The sequence below is a fragment of the Bombus pascuorum genome, chromosome 5 (genome assembly GCF_905332965.1).
Source record: "Bombus pascuorum chromosome 5, iyBomPasc1.1, whole genome shotgun sequence".
Lineage (NCBI taxonomy): Eukaryota > Metazoa > Arthropoda > Insecta > Hymenoptera > Apidae > Bombus > Bombus pascuorum.
Genome location: NC_083492.1, coordinates 1,176,745 through 1,201,715, shown reverse-complemented (window position 1 = coordinate 1,201,715; position 24,971 = coordinate 1,176,745). Strand labels below are relative to the sequence as shown.

Here is a 24,971-nt window from a genome sequence, read left to right as displayed (position 1 = left end):
TAAATATACACATTTTTATAAAATATGTTTATTTATTCATTTAAATTTTACGTATTATAATAATCGATTTTCTTTTGCTTTTGTTTTATGTCTTCATAAACTTTATTCCACGATCCATAATTAAAATTGGTAATTTCTTCTAATTGATTTAAATAATTTTGAGTTTTCTTTAGTATCTTTCTGTAACAAAAAGCCACAAATATTATAACTTTGAAATATTTATAATTTATAGAGAACTGCAAAAATATTTACTTATATGTGTTTGTATTAGTATTTAATTTCTTTTCTAAATATATAAGACATATATCTGTAAGATCATTTAATTGGTTAAGAAGTTCTATACTAGAAGAACCGAATTTTTCTCTCGTTGTTGCTAGTGTGTTTTCGATACATGTTATACTATCTGTCCATTGTCCTAAAAATTAATTTTATCATTATTGTATTACTATATTATCCTTGAGCATACAAACCCATTGTTGTATATATTTCTCCCATAAGAATTAATGTATCTGTAATATCATCATTATATTTGTATAACACTGTTCTTCTAATATGTAAACATTTTTTTAACATATTTAGTGCTTCTTTCGTTTTTCCTAAATCAACAGAAACTTGGGCTGCTTCAAAAATTTCTTTAGCTTGTATTATTTTATTTGGGGAATAAATTTGAGATTTGTCACCACAATCCAAGCAATATATAAAATCTTTTATATTACATACTGGACCATTACATTTCAGGCATTTCACAGCATTAAATCTTTCCTGTAATTATAATCCTATTATACAATTATAATGTGACACAGTATATACATTATAACAAAACTGGATTCAAAAATCGAAAATAGTCTTTGTACTCACTATAAAATATTGTAATTTTGGTAGAGTGCATGCTTTACACTTACAAGTAAAACAGTACTGACTTTTTAAAATCTTTTGTCTATCTTCTGTTGTCATATGTCTATAATGTGGCCCTAATGACAATTTTATCATATTAGTAAGTTCCTTGCACAATTAAAACAAGATATATTCTTAAATAGTGTACCATAGCAGTTGAAAATTTCTTCATTTTGAGCAATGTCTCTTGAAGCTCTGACAATAAGGTATTGACCCACAAAGCTAAAATTTAATAAGACAAATGTATTTGATATTGAAGTATATAAATATATATACATATATACAGATATTAAATAAATTTCAGGATTACATGTTAATTATATTTGGATCACACGAATGGTTCATCATACTTGCAGAAGGATAAATTCCTGTAGCTACAATATCTTGTTGTTTCATGGAAGAGTCATTTTTACTTAATAGTGTATTTGATTTTGTAATTGCATGTCCATTAGCAATAAGTTGAAGAATATATCGTAAAAGTAAAGAACTTACATAAAGTTGCTCGTCATTGGTTGTTAAAATATTAAACAAAGTGTTCAATGAATTATTCGGAAATTTTTTCTTTAAACAATCTTCAAGATTATTTGATTGAAAAAAGTTCGTATACTTCAATAAATATATGGTGAGCATAACAGCTGTCTGTAGAAGTTATGGTTAGATAATTACACAAAACTTTTTGTTTGTTTAACGTATTTTTCGTCTTGAAATATACATACAATTCCATATACTGTTAAGTCATCCATAGATAATTTATCGAAATTAGTAACTAAATTTTGTATTTCATTAAATTTGATTTCATCTGTCATAGTTGAACAAGTGAATAAAACTTTTAAGGCTAAATGCCCTATTCCAATTTCTTTCCAAAGTCCCATTTGATTTCCTGGACATTCCCAGCAATGATACAAAGACCATGCTTTAGTTAAACAGTATTCATTGCAATAAAAGGTATTTAAACATGTTGTACACCTGAAGTAATATAATACCATAAATCTTTTATACTGTGGAGAATATATTTAATATCAAAGTGAACGTACTACTTACGGAACAGGAATATCTGTGTTTGAGCAATTACAATGTGGACAAAGATTATATGTGTCATGACTTAGTAACACAAAACTTACAGGTTTTTCCAGAAAAAGAATATCACCTTTCTTAATAGATTTGTTTGCTATTACGTGTCTTCCTAATTCCTGGTTGTATATTCTATCTATAGCTACAGATGCATTAGGGAAATTAGTATTTTCTTCAAACATAATGTGGGATTTTAATTTTAACAAATCATCAGTATCTTGTACACAATTTTGTACAATATTTTGTTGAAATGACTCAGCAAATGTTATATTATTTATCTTTTTTTCAATACTATCTAGAAGTTAATAAAATATTTGATTATAAAAAAATTGTTATAAATTTGTAATCATAGTTATTTATTATTTACCTTTCATAGAAGGTGCAATATAATCAGAATCATGAATCATTTTCTGTATCTTGGAAAGTGTTTCATTAGCTAATTGCTGTTTGCCTAATTTCAAATAACACTGTGCTGCGCGTAAATGTAATTTATACTGTAACTGTCTAGGATAATTTAACTTAGTTGCTAGTTCAATATCTTTTATGCAATCCTTATCATCAAATTGTATTAATCATGTATAAAGTGCACATAAAAACAAAATTGTGACATAATATTAAAATATATTATATATTGATACATATTTTTAAAGTATTATTTACTTTTTACTCACATGATATCTATTTAAATAAAATAATGAAGCAGATCTATTTGCGATTGCAACTGCCAATTCGCAACTATTTACAGGAGCATACAATGCACATTTTGTGTATAATTCTATGCTTTTAATATAGTTTTTTTCCTGAAATTCTTTATTACCCATTTTTTTGAAAACTTGTGCTTCGGAAACAGATTTACATTCTTTCCTGTCATAATGATCTTCCAACCATAAATACACAAGTTCCCTAAATATCAAATAAAATTAAATTTTAGATAGTAAAATGTAATAATATAAATCAAACAATAATAATAAATAAAAGACAATAACAATTAATATAGATTTATAAAAAATATTAATTATTCTTTATGATAAATTTTGTCACTTACTTCATATTTTGATCATTCCATAAAATTGACATAAGTTCATCTTCACGTTTTACTTTTTTTTTTAAAACAGGTTTTAATTGATGTGTAAGAATTTTTAATACCTTTTGCCATTCCATTTTAATACATACATTGAACAAGATATTAAATCTGAATTTTAGGTTATTTTATTTTTCACAAATCTTTAAAATGCTAATATACTTCATACACTTTTATTATCTATGTTATATTAAACAATACATCGTATCATTCATCTATAATTTACACATTGAAAAAACAACATATTTTTACGTTATATACATATAAATTTCTATTCTTTATATTAACTGTAATGTATGTAAGGACAACATTGTAATCGCGAATATTGTCATTTGCATCAATTTTGACAGAATGTATATGCATATACATATATATATTTATCGAATATTATATGGTCATTTATTATGAATAAAAATTTCAAAATTATTATGATACATATATGTAATTATTTTGCCAACTTATGTATAAACTTATATTACGAAAAATACTTTAGTACAAAAATATATGTACATATATTTAAGGTAATAAATACCTTTTACTAAATATATAATTTATAAAATGTATATATATATTTTGGTTTGATAATCTATTTTGTTTTTAAATTTTATAAGAAACACAAATGTTTATCTATATAATTATTTAAGAACATAATTTTCAAATTATTTTTAAATTAAACAATTATTAGGTACATAATTTTGTAATATTGGAAAACAAATAAAAGTAGTGATTTGTCTTTTTACTAACACCTTAATATGTACAAAGAGCTTTAAATTACATATTTAATATAAGATGCCTTTTGACGAAAGGTTTCATTTTTTCATAATTATACTGATAAATAAATAATAAATATAAATAATATAATATTATTTACAAATAATAATAAAATAATTATTGTTTGTCATAAGAAGTGCGATACAATAGATTTAGTCAGTAAAAATATTAAGAAAAATGTTGAATTAATTTTAAATTTAGAATAAATTAACCAAAATTTCTAATTCACATTAACTAAATTTTCTAAAGATAGTCAAGTGTAATTATTTGAAGATAAGAACAAAACAATATATCTTTATTTCTGCACATAAAAATACTGTTGTTCGAATCAGAAATATTTTCATTAACAATAATGAAACAGAAGGTGATAGTAAAGACCGCTAATGATGGATCTTCGGTTATTGCATATTTCAAGTGTTGTATACGGAAAATATGACGAATAACGGTATAAAAACGTAAGTATATACGTATACTTTGGTTGAGACTTCGTGTATCAATTTTAGAACGAAACAGAATCAAATGCAAAATCATAATTCAAATCGATTGATGTTCGCAATGTTCGAAATGCACTTTAATGTGCACTATTATTAAAAGAAATCTGATACGAAATCATCATCGGCATAGTCACTGTAATCATCTGCTCCAGGAGGTACAAAAATCCCTCCGAGCACACCGGATAAATTTTCACCGAGACCCATCGCCGATGCAACTCCAAACACAAGTCTCATCACGAGTAATCTCATGAAGTTCACTACGTTCGTTTCTTTGCTTTGTAGAGACAACTGTGTTGTCTTCTTTACTTTGCTCTCAACGCATTGAATCTGTCGAGCATTACAGAGATAAATTATTACGATCTCATAAAGGAAAGAATCATTATATTAAATTATAATTTCTTGAAAAAATATCTATACTTTTCATGTAAAATTGTATATTAATGTAAGATATTTGAATTTTTATTAGACGTTACTAATAAACATTTAATTGGAGTTACAAATGTATAGAACAAGAAATAAATTCAAAACAAAATAAATAATACAAAATTATAATTTTGATTACTTCTGGGATTTATATTTTTTGTTTATACATTTAAAAATTTTCAAATGATTAAATAAATCTTTAACCAAATAAAAATGTCCGATCACGTTTTCCTGTGATCGGTGACTAATAAATAGCGGGAACGTACATTCTGATGTCACAATTAATTTATCGAATATGAAGATTAAGTATATTCACGCATTACTTACGCTGATACAAACAATGAGGATTACAGCTAAGGCGAGCGTAACTCTCATCTTGCACTTCCGATGTGTTAATCACTTCCTGCGAATATCAGTGAATGCCTTAACGATCGTTGATGTGTTTTCTTTGTATTTTGTGTTTCGTTTCCCGCCGATTCGTTTGTAAGTATCGATGGAGTCGTTTCAACTGACCACGCAGAGTGAACTGGACTGAACAACGTTTCCGCGGGAGAAACTCGTTCGGTTCCTATTCTCGTTAAACGTTGATGCTAATAGAGCACAGGTCGTAACATACAATCGAACAGGTGAACGATGGGGACAAAGTAAAATAAGTGGCATGATCGCAGAAGTTATTCTACGGTAACGGTACACGACGAAAAAAGGCATCCAGGCCATCTCTTCAGGTTACGCGATACGTGCTCGGCCACTGGCCCACTGTGTGTATAGTCACGGCTACGGCTGTTAGAGGATCTATTCGAATTGAGCGCGTGAAAGAAAAGATATACATATGTAAGTATTTATGAATATGTACAGTGGGAACAAAAAGTATTTGCACTTTCATAAAAACTAATAACTAGGATAGTGAAATCACCAAATGGCAAGCAGCAAGGTGCGTGAATGATCTTTTTATCAGGTTTTAAAGTACATGATACGACATTTAATATATTACAATTTAATTAATAGTATGTAAATACTGTAATAAATATAGTGGTGTGCAAATACTTTTTGGAGCTGTTGTATGAGCATTCTCTTAGTCTGTCAAAGTATGCATTTTACATATTGTTCTAAAGGCTAGTATATATCTAGTTGTTAGGAAACGATATTCGTTTTATAAATTTCAAATTTCATTGATATTTGACACGAATATAGGGAAGAAAATATTTGTAGTAATTTTTTTAGTAACTCTTGTTAAATTATCATCTAAAAAACGAATTGTTATATTGAATATAACAATTGTTATTGTAATATAATTAATAAGAATAAGGAAATTGATACGAAGAATACCAAAAACGTCATACATTAATGAAAAACGGTTTTTGATTGAAATGAACGTAGACTCATCATTTACACATTGGAAGACCTATAACCTAAAATGTGTATTTTATGCTTCGTTTGATGCCAAGAATTGAACTGAACGTGAGGATATTACATATTAAAAACGATTCAAGAATTTGGCCTGAAGCATGGGTACTATTACTGACACGAATTGTTACTTTTCTATTACCGTTGTCTAACGTAAAAAGTGTTTTAATTTTTAATAATGAACTATTAAGTATTCCATACATATATATATATATATATATATATACATATTAATATATATTTATGTATAGAAATCACAAGAGAAAAGCATGATAAGTACATGTTTATGATTAAACAGGAGACTTTTAAAAATAATCGAATCGGTCCAAAGATATCTAGTTCTTTTACGAAGGTATCTAGGTCTTAACGAAATAAATTGATAAATTAGTGAAATTTTACGGAAATCAAAGATATAAAGAATTACTAAGCAAGCGATATTTTATTATCTTCGATATTGTAACATTATGATGAGTAATATCTTGAAAATTTTGAAAAGGATGAAAAAATACATTCTTACCTCTGAAACCAAATATAAAGACAATTTTGTTAATATAGAATTAATTGATAACATAATGAATTGTAAAATTGTTTTCCTGTAAAAAAAATAAGAGATATGATTTATTATGTTTTTTCTTGTAATTTTCATATGATCAGTATAGATTTATAATATATCATGAAAAACTATGTATGTAAAAATGATGTATGAACTAAAATGTAAATATACGTGACAGACCATAAAATTATTTATAACATTTTATTTTCATTCGATCGATATCTGTAAGCGTGGTCAATTTTATGGTTCACTGTCGTCACTATACCATTATTGATTGTGCTTAGAATGGTGGTTTCATTACCATTCAATCGTTTGCGATCGTTAAATCGTTCTTCAATCATTTGTCGTCATAATGAGTCCTACCTGTCTACCATGTAGGTTTGTCGGACAAAGAATAGAGTTAATGAACGTTAACAGATTATTTTTTGAAAATGTTTACTACGGGTTTATACATCAAATATCGATAAATTTATCGCCCAAATCTTCATCTTTTTAAAATTTGTAAAATAATGGACATATAGATATACTGCATGTGTATAGGTTATATAAGAGAGTTTATTAGCACTAGTAACTTGTAACTTCTGACTTATAAAATATCTCCATACAATAATAATAATTCAGTGGTGAAAAATGAATCAGCAGTGTGAATATAAAAAATATAGAACTTTTCTACTTTCACTTTTATTTATCCAGTACTTCTTCCATCTCAAGTTAACGTATCCTTTGAAATCATGCACAAGCATGTATCGATAGATAGAAATAGATGATCATCGACATAGTGAAGAATCGATCGGTTTAAAACGATTGAATGGAAATGAAAGTCGTTCAGAAATAGCGGCTGTGACAATGGTCGAGGTACGATCACCTCGACGACGATGCTAATGACAAGGTTCGATTTGCGGTGAAAGACGAAGGACAGCCAGCAGGAGGATTCAGCTGGGGTTTCCTTTGGAATCGGCGATTGGGCGAACACGGGGAGCTTGTAATGAAAGGCAGGATGCGCTCGGGACCGGACGTGATGTTCTTCGCATACAGAAACAGTTCCAGAAACGAAGGAAACACCGTCGCATGGACTATGATGATTGGTACCCCTCCATCAAGATAACCGTGTCCTAAGTATGGCATGGTAAGAAGACGACACCGGATAGGTTTTTATGTCTTCTCAACTGTTTGTACATTTATTTATGACGCGATACTAATTTCGTTCTGATCAAGCCGGAGATTACTGGTCTTTTTAAGATCTTGCTAGGGTTTTATATTTTATTGTCAGGGCACGTTGTTAAATGTATTTGCATGGAAACATAACGTAGCAACGTATCTTTCTGCTTGGAATTTTAAGTTTCTTTTATTTGGAACTTTCTGAAATCGAATTTTGACGTTTCGTTTGATTTTGAATTTAAATAAAGTCGTGATCAAGGTCTTCTTGCACGATCAAACTGATATTAGTAGTTTTACAAGTATTACAAATTACAAGTCATCTGATTATCCTATTTAGTGAAAAATTATAAAATCATAAGGAAGAACTTATTGCTTCCAACTTGTTACTTTTGTTTTAAATCTTATTAATGTTAATGCCTTAAATCTTATCAATAGTAAATTAAGACATAATTAATCAGGGCAGGGACTACAAAGTGGATAATAAATTATGTAAGAAAAGCAAATAGTAAATCGGTGATTGAAATGCTGCGTGCATTCAACCGTAAGGAAGATTTTTGCGGGGAAAAGCGATTGAATAAAATGAAACGATCAATACCTATCAATGAGACTTTCTGTTGCAACCTATATAGGTGAACATAGAATGAAGTAAACGCGCGTTAAGAGTTCATAGACCCAGTCTGCCTATTATTTCAGTTTATGCATTTGAATTTGCGCGTGTCAACTGGACGACATGTAAATACTATGCGTTTTACATTTCTTGATGCCGTTTTACATATTCCCTTGAAAATTTTGTATCTCTTTTGTATGAATAATACGATTCTTTTTTTACGAATACTGCAATTGTAATCGACTTTTAATCGAATAATACGATGTTTATTATATAATTAAGATTGTGAATGATTCTACGAATTAAATGATAGAAGATTACAGTACAAATTATATGAATTATTTAATATTTAATCGAGTAATACGATTATTATAGTAAACGGATATTTATGTATAATTAAGATAATTCATGCAAATTACGAATGTACATCCACATATTTTTATTATACAAACATAATGAATTTCTTATGCTAATAAACGCAGAAAACTATTTTACATAAAAAATCAATGACCCAACTTACACCATTCCGATTTTCAACCAATCATATATACGTACGGAAAGAAATGAAAAGAAAGATATTTCCTTATCTTCGCAGACTCTTATGATTCTTCTTGCATCCCATTCAGACTCCGGAAGTAGCGGCCACGTCACCGTGTTTCCCAGAAATGCAAAATTCATATTACGTCAATTTAAAAATCGATTATTATTGACAGAAGATCGTTTTCTCGTGACGTGCGTGCGTTAATGGGATACGTGTCGCCAAGCGTAAAACAATAGCACGGGTTTCCGTCCTTCTCTGATTCACCGCTAGGAATCGGTTCCTCGCTATCCTTCGAGAGAGAGGACTCCGTCTCTGTTAGTGCGTGCTTTACCCTCACCGATGACACTTTGTCCGGGCTCCGCGACAAGTTTCACTTGTTGCCACGAATTTCCATTTTGTCACTGCTCACAGTGACATGCGTTTATCAAACTTCTTTTAACTTTGTAAAATCTCATTCTTACACATATCTTTCATCTTTTTTACTTTCTCTTTCATTTTGTATTTTCGCGTTACAAATGGAGAAGTGGATCGTTCTTCGTGTAATAGGAATTTCAGTATTGATTTCTTCGCTTCGTTGGACTATCATTGTTCGTTTGTGAATTGTATGATAAATTGTGAATTTATTAAGACACTATTATTATTAATTTTTGTTCTGTGATTATCGTCTCTCGTGTTTTATATCCTGTGAAAGACAGAATTGGTACAGGATTGTTTGAAGAAATGAATGCGGAGGAAGTAAAGGTTGGATGCTTTCAAGTAGTCATCGTGCTGTTACTTGGCATCAATTATGTCATCGTTGCAATGAGCCACGCGCTCCCGGTGTTTCACAATTATACGCCTAAATTTTATTGTCAGGTAAGTTTCTTTTCTCTCAGTTATCTAGGTATTTCCTTTTCCATTAATTATATCTTATATACGTTTCATAGCTTATTAATTTGATCAATTATGTGGCAAATACATATGTATTAAAATAACGAGTGCAACGAATTTTTATTTACAAATTTTGTTATAATTCATTCTTTCTAACACTCCTTTGACCTAAATTCATCTGAAGTAACTCATTTATTTACAATCATAGAAATATTTGACATTTAACATTATTTACGTATGTGTTCCGCTTTAGCTTACAAAGTTTTGAATAATTTTTCTGTATAACTACCCTCTATCATTCTCTCACGTATATAAATTATTTCAAATAAAACAGTAAGATATTAACTCGTTCAACTCGTGAACGAGGTACATGCATCTTGAGAAATGTCATGAATTATTAATTCGAATAATTCGCTAACTTTTGTCTTCTGCAAACTTTGAGACTCCTTTTGAATTTCAAATTATTCATTAACTTACTCAAAAATGCAAAATTAATTCATAAATTTACATAAATTTCATATTATTAATAAAGAGTGATATAAAATCACACGTGTATCATTAATTACTCTTATTATTAGTTTTGTTATTGTTGTTTATGTAAGAAACTAATTTATGTAAATAGAAATCTGGTTATTTGTTACTGTTCTATGTATTAAATTATATGTATTTATGTAATTAATCATTAGTTTTGTAGTGTTATGTAAAAGAAATTACCAAACAGATGTTTCTCTAATTTTTATTTCTCAATGTTTTAATGCCTAACACAGTGTTGGACAAATATTGAATTATTTAGTTAGCACGAGCTACTTAGTTAAGATTTTACAGAACGATTCATTTGCATATTACAGCCAAAGAATGGAACGAAACGAATATACGGTTGCCAAGAGCTTGGCAACGTGACTGTTGCAATTAACGAGACTTCCGGTCTTAAAGAATCTTCGAGTATAGACTCGTGCTTCGGCAAGTATCAATTTGCAACTGAATTCGGAGAAAATAGCGTTGTAACAGAATGGGGTTTAGTTTGCGAGAAACGATATTTGACGTTTCTTGGACCGATAGTTTATTACGTCGGGGTTTTAATGGGCGCTTGGATCGCTGGACTTTTAGCAGATCGAATAGGAAGACTTCCGGTTCAAGCGATTTGCCTTTATACTCAGGGCACGATGGCTGTTGCGCTATATGTTGTACAGGTATAGATATTTTTCAATTTAAACAAAATAATTCAAAATTATGAAGAAGACGAACAAGTAAATTTTAACTTAATTCTTAATTTATGTCAAAAATGAACTAAAGTGGAGATTTGTATCAAAATTTCTTCCTTAGACATTCTATCAAATTTTATAATTTATTGAAAATGATAATAGAAAATAAAAATTAAATTAAATAAGTGGAATAATGAATCAAATAAATGTATCGTGTTAATTAAATCTTTTGTTCGATATGGAAAGTAAAACGAGAAAGAAATAAAGAAACAGTCGTTGAATACCGACTTGACGAGAATAATTTCCTTTTTCTTGCTGAATAAAGTGTCCATTTCAGAATTATCCCACGTTTCTGGCTCTTCGAGGACTACAAGGAGTTTTTGTTCAGGGTTTACAAAATTCGACGTACATTCTTTCTTTGGAACTGTTTCCTGTGAAAGCACGAACTTTCGTTGCATTAGTTATGCAAATTGCGTGGGCTATTGGTTTGATGCTCTTAGCCGCACTTAGTTACGTTATACCCGATTGGAGAATTTTACAATTAGCTGTCTCAGTTCCCACTGCTATAACCGTGCTCTACATTTGGTAAATTGTTATTGTTTTTAATAGAATGAGAAATAAGATTTTAGTATTGAATTACATCCTTTGGGAAACTATAATAGACATTGCTTTCAGGATAATACCAGAATCACCAAGGTGGCTACTAGCAAAGGGTAAAATCACGGAAGCAGATATGGCAGTGGAACGTATCACGAAATACAATGTCTGTTGTACTAGATTGCGAAGGGAAAATGTTAAAACAGAGACAAACATTTCCGAGAATGCGACGCCGGTTAAACCGGAACGAAAGTCACGCGTTTCATGCGCAGACCTAAAGAAATCGAAAACCGATAGCGAAATGAAAGAAGAAGCTGCGAATTTATTAAACAGCAACACGGATGCGGCTCAACAAAAAATTCAAAGTAAAAGATAAAAATCGTTAAAAAATTTTATCTATTGTTTTCTTAGCATGTTATGTTATACAAGGTATACTGTATGATAGTAGAACGTAATATATTAGGTTGTAACATATTCTGTATTTTCGTCCAGTCGCGGGGAGACGCGATCGCTTTGAGGCGCGTCAATGGGAGTCGTAAATTCCCGTTACGATTATACGAATCGACACCGCGAGCAGGGCGATCCCCTTATTTCTTTTGGGATAATAGGGGTGTTTGTTGTTAAATAACTGTAGTCTACAGTTATATAATATAGATATATTTATACCACATTACAACAAGTATAACATAGACAGAAAATGTTTTGATGTCGTCGGAAAGTACGCTGATCGACCCGAGGGTTGATAGCGTTAGCGCGTTGAATACCAAGAACGTGACTGAATAGGAGACTTGACTTTTTTTTTCTAGGTTATATCTTTTATGAGGTCTATTGGGTGTTTCCTTTTTAGTCTTCTTGCGATGTTTGTTGTGTTGCACGTTTCAGCTGCCAGCTGGTTCGGGTGTGTTTCTATTCTTACTCTGAATCTTGTTGCGAATCTGGAAATCTCTTCCTTGGCCGTTGGTATTCCCAAATCTTTCCGTATGTCCTCGTTTCTAACGTACCACGGGGCGTTTACCACTGTTCTAAGGATTTTGGCTTGGATTGTTTCTATTTTGTTTATATGGCTCACTGCTGCTGTTCCCCATAGTGGAATTCCGTATGTCCAGATTGGTTTTATGATTATTTTGTATATTTTCAGTTTGTTTTCCGTGCTTAGTTTGGATTTTCGGCTTGTTAACTGGTGCATTTGTCTCCTTGATGTCTGTATTATGTCTATTATTGATTTGATATGCTGTTTCCATGTGAAGTGTGTATCTATGTGAAGTCCAAGGTATTTGACTTGCCTTGTTTGTGTTATTTGCGTGCCGTTCAGGAAGACGTTCGATGTTATCTGTTTTCTCAATGTGAATGTGATGTGGTTGCATTTGTTAGGGTTAGCTTTAATTACAGACAAAAGTGGATAGGACTTTTAGTCGTTGGTTTTCTACTAGTTCGTACATCTATTCGGCCATTTACGACCGCTAGCGTTTGTCAAGTGATCGAAGATGTTCTTTGAACCATAGTGTTCATTGATCCGTAGAAACCCAACTATAGAACACTACTCACCACCCACTATCACCGTCTTCATCGAGTCTCATAGTGTGCAGTACTCTTATTTTTGTACAACCTACGCTTCCTTTCTACCTACGGATAAACGAGGAGACATAGAAAATGTAAAGTCCAAGGTATTTGACTTGCCTTGTTTGTGGGACTTGACTTGACTGTATGTTAGAGCAAAGTACATGACTGTCCGAGGAGTGTAAGAGCAGTGACTGACCCATCTCGTCCTATTTAGGAGGAAAGCTCGATGTGGCTGTACCCTTTCCGAACTAAGGACGCGAATTCGTTGTTCACACTTTTCGGTAGAAAAGCGAGGGTAACGATCCGCGATGCCCGTTGGTTATAGCCAATGTTAATAAACAAAATACGAGGAGAAAGTCTCCTGCAGATGTGGCTCATGGGTGTCCTTGTTCTTGGGAAAAACCAGCTGTTTCGCGGGGCACATCTGCTTTCTCCGTAATTAGCAAGAGTGTGCAATAAACCCAAGGACCGTTCAAAGGACCATCCATAAACCGAATATACTTGTGTGAATAGAAGTTAAGCTGGAAAGATTCGGTTTATGGTGGTTCCTTGGGTTTCTTGCAGGTCAGTGTAACGAGGGGTAGGCCTTGACGGCCAGACCGAAAGGGACGTCGGACGGACCATTTCGCGCGACGTAACATATTCTGTCCATTTTCTCCGTTGTCATAAAAGATATAATTTAGAAAAAACGAAGCAGCCACCCACATGCTATATTTATTTTTATTTTATTTTTTTTTTCACGAATAAGATATAACACTTTACCAAATGTCCTTCAGGACAAATTGTAAAAAAAACCAGAATAAAATAAAAAAAAATTTTCTCCGTTTATATAAAAATATAAAAACAGGGCGAATTTATGTTACCACTGAATAATATAGTATGGCATTAGTATAAGTCTTCTTTTATAATTTCAAGTATATTAAAAAATTTATATTAGAAATATTCGTTAGATTAGAAGCAATATTGTTTTGATGAAGGAAATATGTATCGTTATTATTAAAAATGTACATTATATTAATACCTATGTACACCTTTCAGAAACGAGTTTGAGAGAAATTTCCGAATACTTGGAAAGTAAGCTCCCTAAAACGGAATCGGAACCGGACTCTGCACAATGTGAGAATGGAGAAACAAAGAGGAACGCTCCATCGAAGTCGAAGAGTCATCGGAAGTCGAAATCGATATCACAGCCTGCTGGTAATCAACGACTTTCCATGAAAAATACTTACGACATCGTAGAACTACGAAGCCCAGTAAAAAAAGAAATATCAAATAAGGATGACGAGAAGAAATTTAGCAAAATCAAAGAAAAATCTAGTAACGCGCAAACGAAAGAAGAATTGTTAGAACTATTTAAATCCACGCTGTTAAAAAAATATGGCATTGTGATCATTTATCAATGGTAACAAATTTTCAAAATTTGATCACTTCAAAATTATATTCTTAATATAAATTCATATAATTAGACTGTGAATATTTATGCGAATTTGTTTTTATAAATACTACAGTTTTTTTTAAATTTGTAATTAATATTATCTGTCTTAGGTTCACGTCTTCTATCGCGTGTTACGTCTTCATGACCCTCGAGCCGAATCTTTGGGCAATCAATAGACACGTCACTTTTGCGCTAGGAGGAGCGTTAGAAATTGCATCTTACGTGTTTCTCTACTTCATATTGTCTAGATATGGCAGACGACTACCGATGTCAGCGTATCAATCAATTACTGGTGCAATTTGCATCTTTCTTGCAGCTATAATTATCTTTTCAAATTCCACCATTACATCCAGTACGTGATTGTAACGAGAAATACTTTGTATTAAAATTTCTGTAACATATAAAGCGTAGACATTGTACATTGAAAAAATTGATTCATTTTTGATATAAGTACCTACTTTGTAGATTCTTACTAATTTCGTATATCATCTTTGTAGATCTCATGATGACCATTGTGCCCTTGCTCGGAAGAGTAGCAGTGATGAGTACCGTTGCCATAACATATTTGTATACGATCGAGATATTTCCAACTGTTGTGCGAGGAACCTGCTTAGGCTTGTGCACCGTTTTCGCAAAAATTGGCAGTTTGTGCATGCCACACATACTAAGTGTAAGTGATATTCGCATACTGTGTTTTTAGAATTAAAATGGAACGTATAAAACCACTGCTATTAAATTAAATTCAATCCAATACGAAGTTCTACTTCTTCTCTAAAATATTTTAATTGAACAGGAGTATGTGAAATAAATTATTTAAAAAATTAAATAAGATGTTAAGCTAAATAAAATATTAGATTTAAAAAAATATAAATTTACATGGCATGAAACAATGAATACAATTTTCCTTTTTAGGGAGAGCATTTTCCAATAACCATTCCATTAATAATAATTGGAATGCTCTGCTTAGGATCTGGAGCAGTTGCTTTAATTTTACCAGAAACTTTAAGTCAAGTTTTACCTGACGCGATAGAAGATTCCGAATTGTTGACTGTAAAAAGGAGAGAAAAGAAGAATAATGAGAATTTAAATAACGAAGATGCATCTACTGTTGAAGATGCTTCAGAAAGGGAGATACTTAGAGCAAAATTATTCTCTGAAGATTGGGTGGATGCAGGAAATGGTATATTAGTGAATTTCTCGGAGAATAAAAATTCTGAATGAAATTTTTAAAGTTTTATATAGAAGAAATTAATGCCACATTTTTATATTGATGAATTATAACCGACAGTTTGACGATCATTATGATTATTGACGTTCTGTTGCAAAATGTGATTACTTTGTATTATTTATCGCAAAGATTTATTGTTAATGATGTCTTTTATCGAGTTGGATTACGTGTAATTAAGGATTTAAAATAATGATTTAATTTATAATTAGAAGATATTTTATATATGAATTTAAATTGCAAGGGTGAAAAATAATATAATATTTTTTATAAACTTATAGCTGTTTTCACAAACATGTATCATTGTGTATTATATTCTTCACGTATATTAGAATTTTGTAATAGTTTATATTGACAAATATTTATTATATTTTAAGTTCAGTATTTAGAATTTTAGAAAAATTACAATACAATCAGTTGTCACTGCCTAGCTTAAAGTAAATTTATATAATGCTTAAAAGTTAAGACAATGAATTGTGAGTGATATAAATTTCTGAATATTTGCAGTTTAGAGGCTGAAATAACGAAACGTAATAGTTTATTAGCTTTTTTAAATATATTACAATTCGTATATTAAATAAACATATTTGTATATACAATTACGAAACTAATTTTGAAAAATTTTATGCAAGTAATATCAAACTTTCTCTTTCTTTCTCTTTATTAATTAGATATCAATATTATATTAGTAATTGTATATATCTATATGTCTAATAGGTGCCAAAGTTTGCATTTACTTGTAATAACTTCGATATAAGAATTAAGTATTGTAAAGATAGATTAGTTTTACATAATAATTATTGAAACATACAGATATATACATACTTTTCATTATTCTGTCGTAAATATATTCTTTTATTGTCATCTTTTAGTTAAAAAAAAGTTTTATTTATACAAAGCTTTATGTAAAAGATGTACAATGTTTCAAGATGAATTAAATTCTATAAATGAATACAGAATTGGATGAATAGACTTACTAAAATCATTAAAATTCGCATCTTCTATCCTTGTCTTCGATAATTTCCCTTTTTTTTCCAGTCTTGAAGCATAAAGAGTCATAAACATTTATGAACAGCTATTCATGTTTCAGCATCATTCGTCCAAAATCAGATTCTACAAGTGGAGGGCCTTTATTTCAGTTTGTTTTCACAGAATGTTTACAATATTGTACTTCTCTAAACTCGATACTTATTATTATTGGAATTATTATAATGTTCTTCGTTTATTTAAGAGAGTTAGTGTTTTTTTATTTATAAAAATGTCTTTTTATAATTATTAGGTGCACGAATAAATTCTTTCAGATTTTTATGCAAAATGGAAGTTTTATTGTTGGATAGAATTTATTTCCGCACCTATTATTTTAAATATAGTATTAAATATTTTTAAGTTTCCTAATAAATGATATATATGAATAAATGATATAGCAACAGATAGAAGGAAAAAGGGAGAAGTGTAATCACAGATATATTGAGAACATAGAAAAGTACTTTATTTATGACTTATCACAGCCAAAAAACATAACTAAAACAATTCTGATAAGGAACTACAGTTGTAGACAACATTATATAACGTTATTTTAATATTGTAGTTCTCATGGACCCATTTAATAGTGAGTTTCTCGTATATTACTCAAGGAACTTTAGGTTGTACAATACCATTATTCTGAGGATTTGCATGTTGTGTTTGCTCTGCTGCAGTCTGTAACAGTCTTGTTCTACGTCTGGTATAATGTTGCCATAATAAAATTTGCTGATCATCTATAAACTTTGTACATTGAGAGTTTACTACTTCTCTCCTAAAGTGCTCGTATTGTAATAAATCTAAGAAATACAAACACATAGGATATTTCAAATACTTTGCATATTCTGGTTCCTTCCAGTATAACAGATATTTAAGGTAATTTATAAATGTTGTATCCTTAAAATATCCACGTTGTGCTAAAACTGAAAAATAATAATTATTAGTATTATCATAACGATCATGTTGGTTATTATAACAAATATACTGCTCATTGTTCAAAGTACAATTTAAGTAATTTGGGTTTGCAAGACACTGAACAAACTCTAATTCAACTTGAAATCTTAAGCGTTGTTGATCGTCTGTTTCTGGGCCTCCTGAAAAACAAATTATGCATTTAGTAAAAAGTATTGTACTCAACATCTAATATATAATAAATTACGTTTAGTTACGTTTAGTTTCAGCATAAACTAACACTTAGATTAAAATTCAGATTAAATTACGATTTAATAACTAAACTTTATGTATAGTAATCTAACCTAAAAATTATTAAAGAACAAGTAAATTACGACTATTATATCTCCTAAAATTTAATTTTAAAGTATATAAATATGAAAGAAATCTTCTTTTCCAATTTAATAACTTAATAAAATAAAACATGGCTTAATAGAATGTCATTCATTCTAGAATTATAATACATGTATTAATAGAAATAAGGAAAAATAATAATATGATGTGTTTTTGGAAAGGAAAAGCTATTAATTTTAAGAATGATAAGAACGTAATGAAAAATACCGTTCATTCCAATGAAAGATGGTTTTCTGCCTTTCATGAGACCCGGAGGATCATCCAAACGGTTCATAGTACATTAATTCGTAACTGTCGATTATTTTCAACTACACTAGTTATAGAAACACTAATTTCTTTATGATAAAGAAAACGACGTATAGTTAAATTTCTTTGAAACGTTTGTACAGATTTCCGAAGTAGTTTTTCTACAATTCCTTACGGTTCTTAAGATTTTCGTATACATATCGGAGCTTATTTCGAAATAGGTGAATTGTATTGTATTGTAAGTTGTAACCACGACCGTGTTGTAAAAGAGACCAGTGAGAAGATGGTCGATACTTATGGGCGAAATTCAGCCAAATGTACGATCCATGAACTACTGCCTCTAGCGATCAGATGGACGAACTATGCACACGTTTCTTTCTCCGACGCGTTTGGTGCACGATTTTGTCCATATGCACCGGCGATCTGCCTAATCATCTCTGACTCTATCTGGTATCATAATTTTGTAATGAGTCGGTAATACAGGAAATGACAAGAAATCTTTGGTTTGGTTCTTGATTTAAAAATTTACTACGTGTTAAATCTATGCTACATCTTATTAATGCTCCTACGATAATATTTGGGTATATCAGAATTAAGTTTGAAAGCAAAAAATTACATTATTGATAGAAAATTGATACAAAAAAAAAAAAAAAAGAGAGAAATGCACAATATTAAGAAGAAATATTTTATTACTTAAATTTAATCACGCGTTAAATATTGCAACGGCAAGAAATTGTTCATTTACACAAATGTACAACACAAGAAATTCTTAACTGTAGATATAATATATTCGTTACATCTTTTAAGATTTCGGTTCTGAGATAATTATACTCATTCATACGTACATACATACTTACATATATATCTAGAGCCATTATTATGTAATTATGCCATTTTTTTTTTTATCAGTTTTCGTAATAAGCAATATGTGTTACAATAGTAAGTACACCGGTAATGTTTTAAGAACACTGATCCATAACAAATATTTCAATGTTAAAAATAAAAGTAGAGAACCGTTGGAATGTACCTTAATATAAGATAACAGTATTCTCTCGAGAATTATATAATATCTTGTAATTTTCAAATTGCGTGTCATGCCGCAATTTAGCACATCGTTGATTTTGAATAAATAAATTATTTGCAGGCTTCTGAATTCACGTTCTAATCATTATATATACACGACATAATATTGGAAAGACAATCAACCGACAGTGGAGCTAGTCAATTTCAATATGAATGACAGTAATGATTATGTCGGCAGTAACGTTTTAAAAAAATGCTATTTTGAATATTTGCCAAATTTTACAATGCTGTTATATACTACCCTATTTGAGGTAAAAACAAGCCAATGCTTGTTTCATAGTATGTAATTTACATTTTTATATTTCGTGTTTTCCATTATTATTATTGGACTAGAATGTTATTCTTGCTTTTCTCTTGCAACAGACCCATTTGCATTCGCAGATTCATCTTCTATTTCCCGGTTCCTTGCTTGTTGCCTCAATTGTGCTCTCTTCAAACTGGTCATTAATTGACTAGATTGATAAAGCCAGCTTGCCTAAAAATGAGAATCGAGGAAACAATACATACTATTAAAAAAAATATATATATATAGGTTTGTTTTAAACGTTATAGACATTTTTATCTACTTACAATCATAATCATGCAATTCATCAAGATAGGCACAGAAAACACTACAGATATAAAGAGCCCATTGGAATCAAAATATTGCTGCCTTGAGAACAACCTATTAAAATCAAATAAATATATTATCTCAATTACTTATCAAAATAATAAAATGATTCATAGTAATTTAAAAATTCTTACATCCAATTAGATGCAGCAACTTCATTGATGCTTTCAGAGAAATATACCAAAAGTACTGCAACATGAACACTTCATTGCAATAACTATGTATAGTAAATAAGTTATTTTTAATACGAAATATACTTACACAGAGCAAGGAATAACATAATTTGAAAATTGGCATGGTTTCTTGTCATTAATGCGGTCATTGTGACAGCAACATGGAAAGTTAACAATAATGCAAGCCATGGATCCCGCCATTCAATCTGTTTAATTCAATTCTTCAATGAATTATAATTTAATTTAAATATGTAAATTGCATATGTTATATAACAAAACAGAAATATCTAATAACAATCAGGTATACAAAATACCAGCAAGTTGTTAAGAAAATAAGCCAAAAATATTTTCTACATAGTTACGATATAACATACATCTATAATTACACATTTATATATTGTCGCATTGTACATATATATTAAATAACGTGAGTCTGCTGTTCGTGTGTAATATATATACTGCCAAATCACGTTTAACGAATGAACGCGGGAACATGTCAATTTGATGATTGACACATAAAAGTGGGCCTATAATTTATCCGCATTTAGAAATGAGACGGAAAAAACGGCTTGTAAGCCGTGCATCGAATAAGCGAACTGTGATGCATGCATCCAAAAATAAAGTCTCGGCGAAAATATCGGTCAATAGTTAATATTTATTCTGTATTTCATAGCTGCCATTGCGAGCAAACCTAGGTTAAGCCATACAAACGAAACCGAATAGCGAAATAAATTCTTGAAAAATGCAGGTGTAATAATCAAATCACCGATCGAAAGGGTTGACATTTGTGTCAGTATCTTTACATAGAAACTTTTTTGCCGGCGGTACTGAAAATGAAAGTGATCGAGAACGAAAGGGAAATAAGGAACGTCCTTTCAAAAACTTGAACAGATCCAGAGAACAAAATAAATTAAGAGGCATGGGTCGTGGACGAACAAAACGAAACTTACGTAGCAAAAGTGAAGGTAAAATTTTTGTTACTTACGCTTTGTAAAAACGGAAGAATACCGTCGATCGGAGATTTGACTTGATCCTCCGACATGGTGTCGTTAGTTAATAAAATTCGGGCCACAGCGCCCAACTACAACCTCCTTTTGGTGGATTTACACGCCAAAGAAAATAACGAACAATGCAAACGTAGATAAATGTCGCGAACACGGCGACACACGGAAAAAACAACGATCGTAGAGTCGTAGCAAGAACGATTTCCCGTCTTTCTCTTTCGTTGTTCTCGTCTTTCTCGTTTTGACGCATACACACGACTTTATAGAACTTAACAACGTTACACGTTTGAGACGTCATAGAGAATTCATCGTATGTTCATACAGCGCCAGCTATGTGCATGATGCAGATTTAAATACAGCATTCGCCGTCGTCGATATGATATCGACATCGCGGTACATACCGAGTCCCATCGAATAACATGTAAAAGCGTGATTCCTCGTGGAAAAATAAACAAAAATATATAGAACGAATTCTTTTTCATTTTCGGCTTAATTTTCGAGAAAATCGAGTTCGTAAATTTATCAAGTATACTCGAGCATGGCTAATTCCGACTTGGACAGGACTAAATAATCGACAGGAGATTACTCTACTTGTGAAGATAATGTAGAATAAAATTTGTCCACCCAAGACTTCGTTTTTAAGAATAAATTCACAAATTTATTTTCCTCGGAAACAAAGCGTCTTGTGAGTGAATTTTACCTTCGTACGAAACAATCGATTTCTTTGATATTGTATCGGTAAATGTAAATTAATTCAGTAGTTGATAAAAAGCTTGATCTTACGACTCCTCTAATAAAATTGATATTGTAACAATGTAATAACTTTTTTTCTGTTTGTAGGTAAAGACATGAATTTAAGTAGTCAAAAGACAAAATTAATTCCGCTTAATAATATGTGCATGGAATTCTAGATAATGTTATAAAAATGTGATACGCAGTTAAAATAAACAATCGATTTGATTGCATTACGAAACGCTATCAAGAGAAATGTTTCTTTGCACGTATTTGGTCACGTGCTGCGCAATGCAGATACGTATATATGTAAATGTGAATGCGGTAAGTTTAATATAGTCTTTAACCCTTTGATCATTTACTTAGTTTTGCAAGAACGAAGAACGTAATTTATAATTTTTACACGAAATGAAAATTCGAAAATCGCTCTACATCAATCTGGTATTTTAAAATACAAGAAAGGTATTTTCAAAAATCCTATATATATATAATATAATGTATTATATAATATACTATAATATATAATATAATATAATATAATGTATATATAAAATATATAGGAAATATTATATAAAATATTATAGGAAAGATGTAGAAATACAATTTTTTACAATATAATTCTATTTATGAAAAGCATCTTATTTATGCGCTTGTTAGAGGTAAGTTAATGTGTACAAACACGAAGGAAAGGTATTTTCAAAAACCCTATATCATAGGAAAGATATAGAAATACAATTTTTTACAATATAATTCCATTTATGAAAAGCATCTTATTTATGCGCTTGTTAGAGGTAAGTTAATGTGTACAAACACGAAGGAAAGGTATTTTCAAAAACCCTATATCATAGGAAAGATGTAGAAATACAATATAATTCTATTTATGAGAAACATTTTATTTATGCGCTTGTTAGAGGTAAGTTAGTGTATACAAACACGGAGAAAAGGTATTTTCAAAAACCCTATATCATAGGAAAGATATAGAAATACAATTTTTTACAATATAATTCCATTTATGAAAAGCATCTTATTTATGCGCTTGTTAGAGGTAAGTTAATGTGTACAAACACGAAGGAAAGGTATTTTCAAAAACCCTATATCATAGGAAAGATGTAGAAATACAATATAATTCTATTTATGAGAAACATCTTATTTATGCGCTTGTTAGAGGTAAGTTAGTGTATACAAACACGGAGAAAAGGTATTTTCAAAAACCCTATATCATAGGAAAGATATAGAAATACAATATAATTCTATTTATGAGAAACATCTTATTTATGCGTTTGTTAGAGGTAAGTTAACGTATACAAACACGGAGAAAAGGTATTTTCAAAAACCCTATATCATAGGAAAGATATAGAAATACAATATAATTCTATTTATGAGAAACATCTTATTTATGCGTTTGTTAGAGGTAAGTTAACGTATACAAACACGGAGAAAAGGTATTTTCAAAAACCCTATATCATAGGAAAGATATAGAAATACAATATAATTCTATTTATGAGAAACATCTTATTTATGCGCTTGTTAGAGGTAAGTTAGTGTATACAAATACGAAGAAAAGGTATTTTCAAAAACCCTATATCATAGGAAAGATATAGAAATACAATTTTTTACAATATAATTCCATTTATGAGAAACATCTTATTTATGCGCTTGTTAGTGGTATGTTAATGTATACAAACACGAAGAGAAGGATGAAATATGTAAAATTTATACGAGTCTGTTAATTCCAAGCAGAACATATAATGGATGATATGCTTGCGTAATCTGAATAATATAATGCAATAATTCGTAATCGTGCTATGATTATTCTATGTTTGAACTAGAAGTAAAAGAACTGAGGCGTCGATTTCAAATACAGAAAAAATTAGAGAAACTTTGGCGATTAGGAAATTTTTTGAATTAATTACGATTAATAGCAAAGATAAGATTTCGGTTAATCCTGGTAAACTTAAATGCAAATGTAAAAGGATAGACGATTTCCAAATAAAGAAATTATTTTCTCAATAACGAATCTCGTGCAAATTCATGTTATTGTTAACACAATTAAAGAATTACGACCTATGATGTTTATGTTTATTCAATGCGTTTATGTGGCTATCAGTTCTCCATAAATAAATAAATACGTATGTAAAAATACGTAATATAATTATAATGTACGCTTGTATTTCATTCGATATTTTATATATAATTATATTAATTATATATAATGGCACAATTAATGCAAAGGAAAAATATCAATCAGTCAACGTAATCTGATTATAATAATTACAATGAATAAAGCGATACATTACCTTAACAACGATATAACAAAAAACTTAAAACATATACAACGTGCCATTTTCAAATCGTGATTGCAACATCGAAGTCTTCGTTCTACTCGAATGGCTATTTTGTTTTTTGGATTACAGTCGCAATTTGTTTCTTTTTCTGCTATTCGATATACGATTTTAGTTGTTTTAACACGTTACGATGATGGAAACACAGTTAATTCGTTATTTCGAATCAAAGGAATATATAAATTATTGGACTTTAATCGTGACCTTCTTCACTGCTCGGATATTCACAATTCACACTGCTAACATATTGCTAATGAATACTATGTTGAAATTGTTTTATAACACAAATTTTTTGCGTCTTTTTCAACGCGAAATTATCGTTCATTTCATTACTATTCGGTTTCATTGCTATTGTATCTAATTGGTAAAGAAGTAAATTATGAAAATATTATAAGAACACCCTTATATTAGAGATTATAATTATACGTGTAGTAAGTATTATAACTTACCATTTCTTGGAAGAAAGAAACAGTGACGTTTTACCAAAAATATGTATTCGTTCGTTGGATAAATCGAAGGACGCACGTATCGATAAATAACGTGTTAATTGTATTAGAACTTTCTATTATA

The 24,971-nt window shown here is 30.1% G+C and overlaps 5 protein-coding genes across 5 annotated transcripts; 1 reads left to right on the top strand and 4 right to left on the bottom strand.

Annotated features, from left to right (window-relative positions):
• Positions 1–12: 12 nt before the first annotated feature.
• LOC132906657 (SET and MYND domain-containing protein 4-like) lies at positions 13–3,370 on the bottom strand. Its single transcript, XM_060959025.1, has 11 exons — positions 3,011–3,370; positions 2,637–2,868; positions 2,333–2,516; positions 1,936–2,260; positions 1,611–1,860; positions 1,205–1,533; positions 1,043–1,116; positions 859–971; positions 471–762; positions 253–415; positions 13–180 (listed from the first exon to the last, which is right to left on the bottom strand). Exons 1-11 carry the CDS (start codon positions 3,124–3,126, stop codon positions 48–50), a joined length of 2,211 nt encoding a protein of 736 aa, XP_060815008.1. The 5' UTR covers positions 3,127–3,370; the 3' UTR covers positions 13–47.
• An 840-nt stretch (positions 3,371–4,210) lies between these two features.
• Positions 4,211–5,364, bottom strand: LOC132906681 (uncharacterized). Its single transcript, XM_060959065.1, has 2 exons — positions 5,062–5,364; positions 4,211–4,638 (listed from the first exon to the last, which is right to left on the bottom strand). The coding sequence occupies exons 1-2, from the start codon at positions 5,107–5,109 to the stop codon at positions 4,405–4,407; spliced, it is 282 nt and encodes a 93-aa protein (XP_060815048.1). The 5' UTR covers positions 5,110–5,364; the 3' UTR covers positions 4,211–4,404.
• A 3,930-nt stretch (positions 5,365–9,294) lies between these two features.
• LOC132906658 (organic anion transporter 3-like) lies at positions 9,295–16,838 on the top strand. Its single transcript, XM_060959026.1, has 8 exons — positions 9,295–9,852; positions 10,716–11,057; positions 11,407–11,654; positions 11,745–12,031; positions 14,265–14,628; positions 14,772–15,013; positions 15,159–15,331; positions 15,574–16,838. Exons 1-8 carry the CDS (start codon positions 9,718–9,720, stop codon positions 15,880–15,882), a joined length of 2,100 nt encoding a protein of 699 aa, XP_060815009.1. The 5' UTR covers positions 9,295–9,717; the 3' UTR covers positions 15,883–16,838.
• On the bottom strand, positions 16,792–18,810 carry LOC132906677 (mediator of RNA polymerase II transcription subunit 31). Its single transcript, XM_060959061.1, has 4 exons — positions 18,419–18,810; positions 17,911–18,000; positions 17,542–17,829; positions 16,792–16,999 (listed from the first exon to the last, which is right to left on the bottom strand). Exons 1-4 carry the CDS (start codon positions 18,483–18,485, stop codon positions 16,962–16,964), a joined length of 483 nt encoding a protein of 160 aa, XP_060815044.1. The 5' UTR covers positions 18,486–18,810; the 3' UTR covers positions 16,792–16,961.
• A 318-nt stretch (positions 18,811–19,128) lies between these two features.
• On the bottom strand, positions 19,129–21,603 carry LOC132906678 (transmembrane protein 18). Its single transcript, XM_060959062.1, has 5 exons — positions 21,309–21,603; positions 20,412–20,529; positions 20,285–20,339; positions 20,111–20,204; positions 19,129–20,015 (listed from the first exon to the last, which is right to left on the bottom strand). Exons 1-5 carry the CDS (start codon positions 21,363–21,365, stop codon positions 19,878–19,880), a joined length of 462 nt encoding a protein of 153 aa, XP_060815045.1. The 5' UTR covers positions 21,366–21,603; the 3' UTR covers positions 19,129–19,877.
• Positions 21,604–24,971: the final 3,368 nt, after the last annotated feature.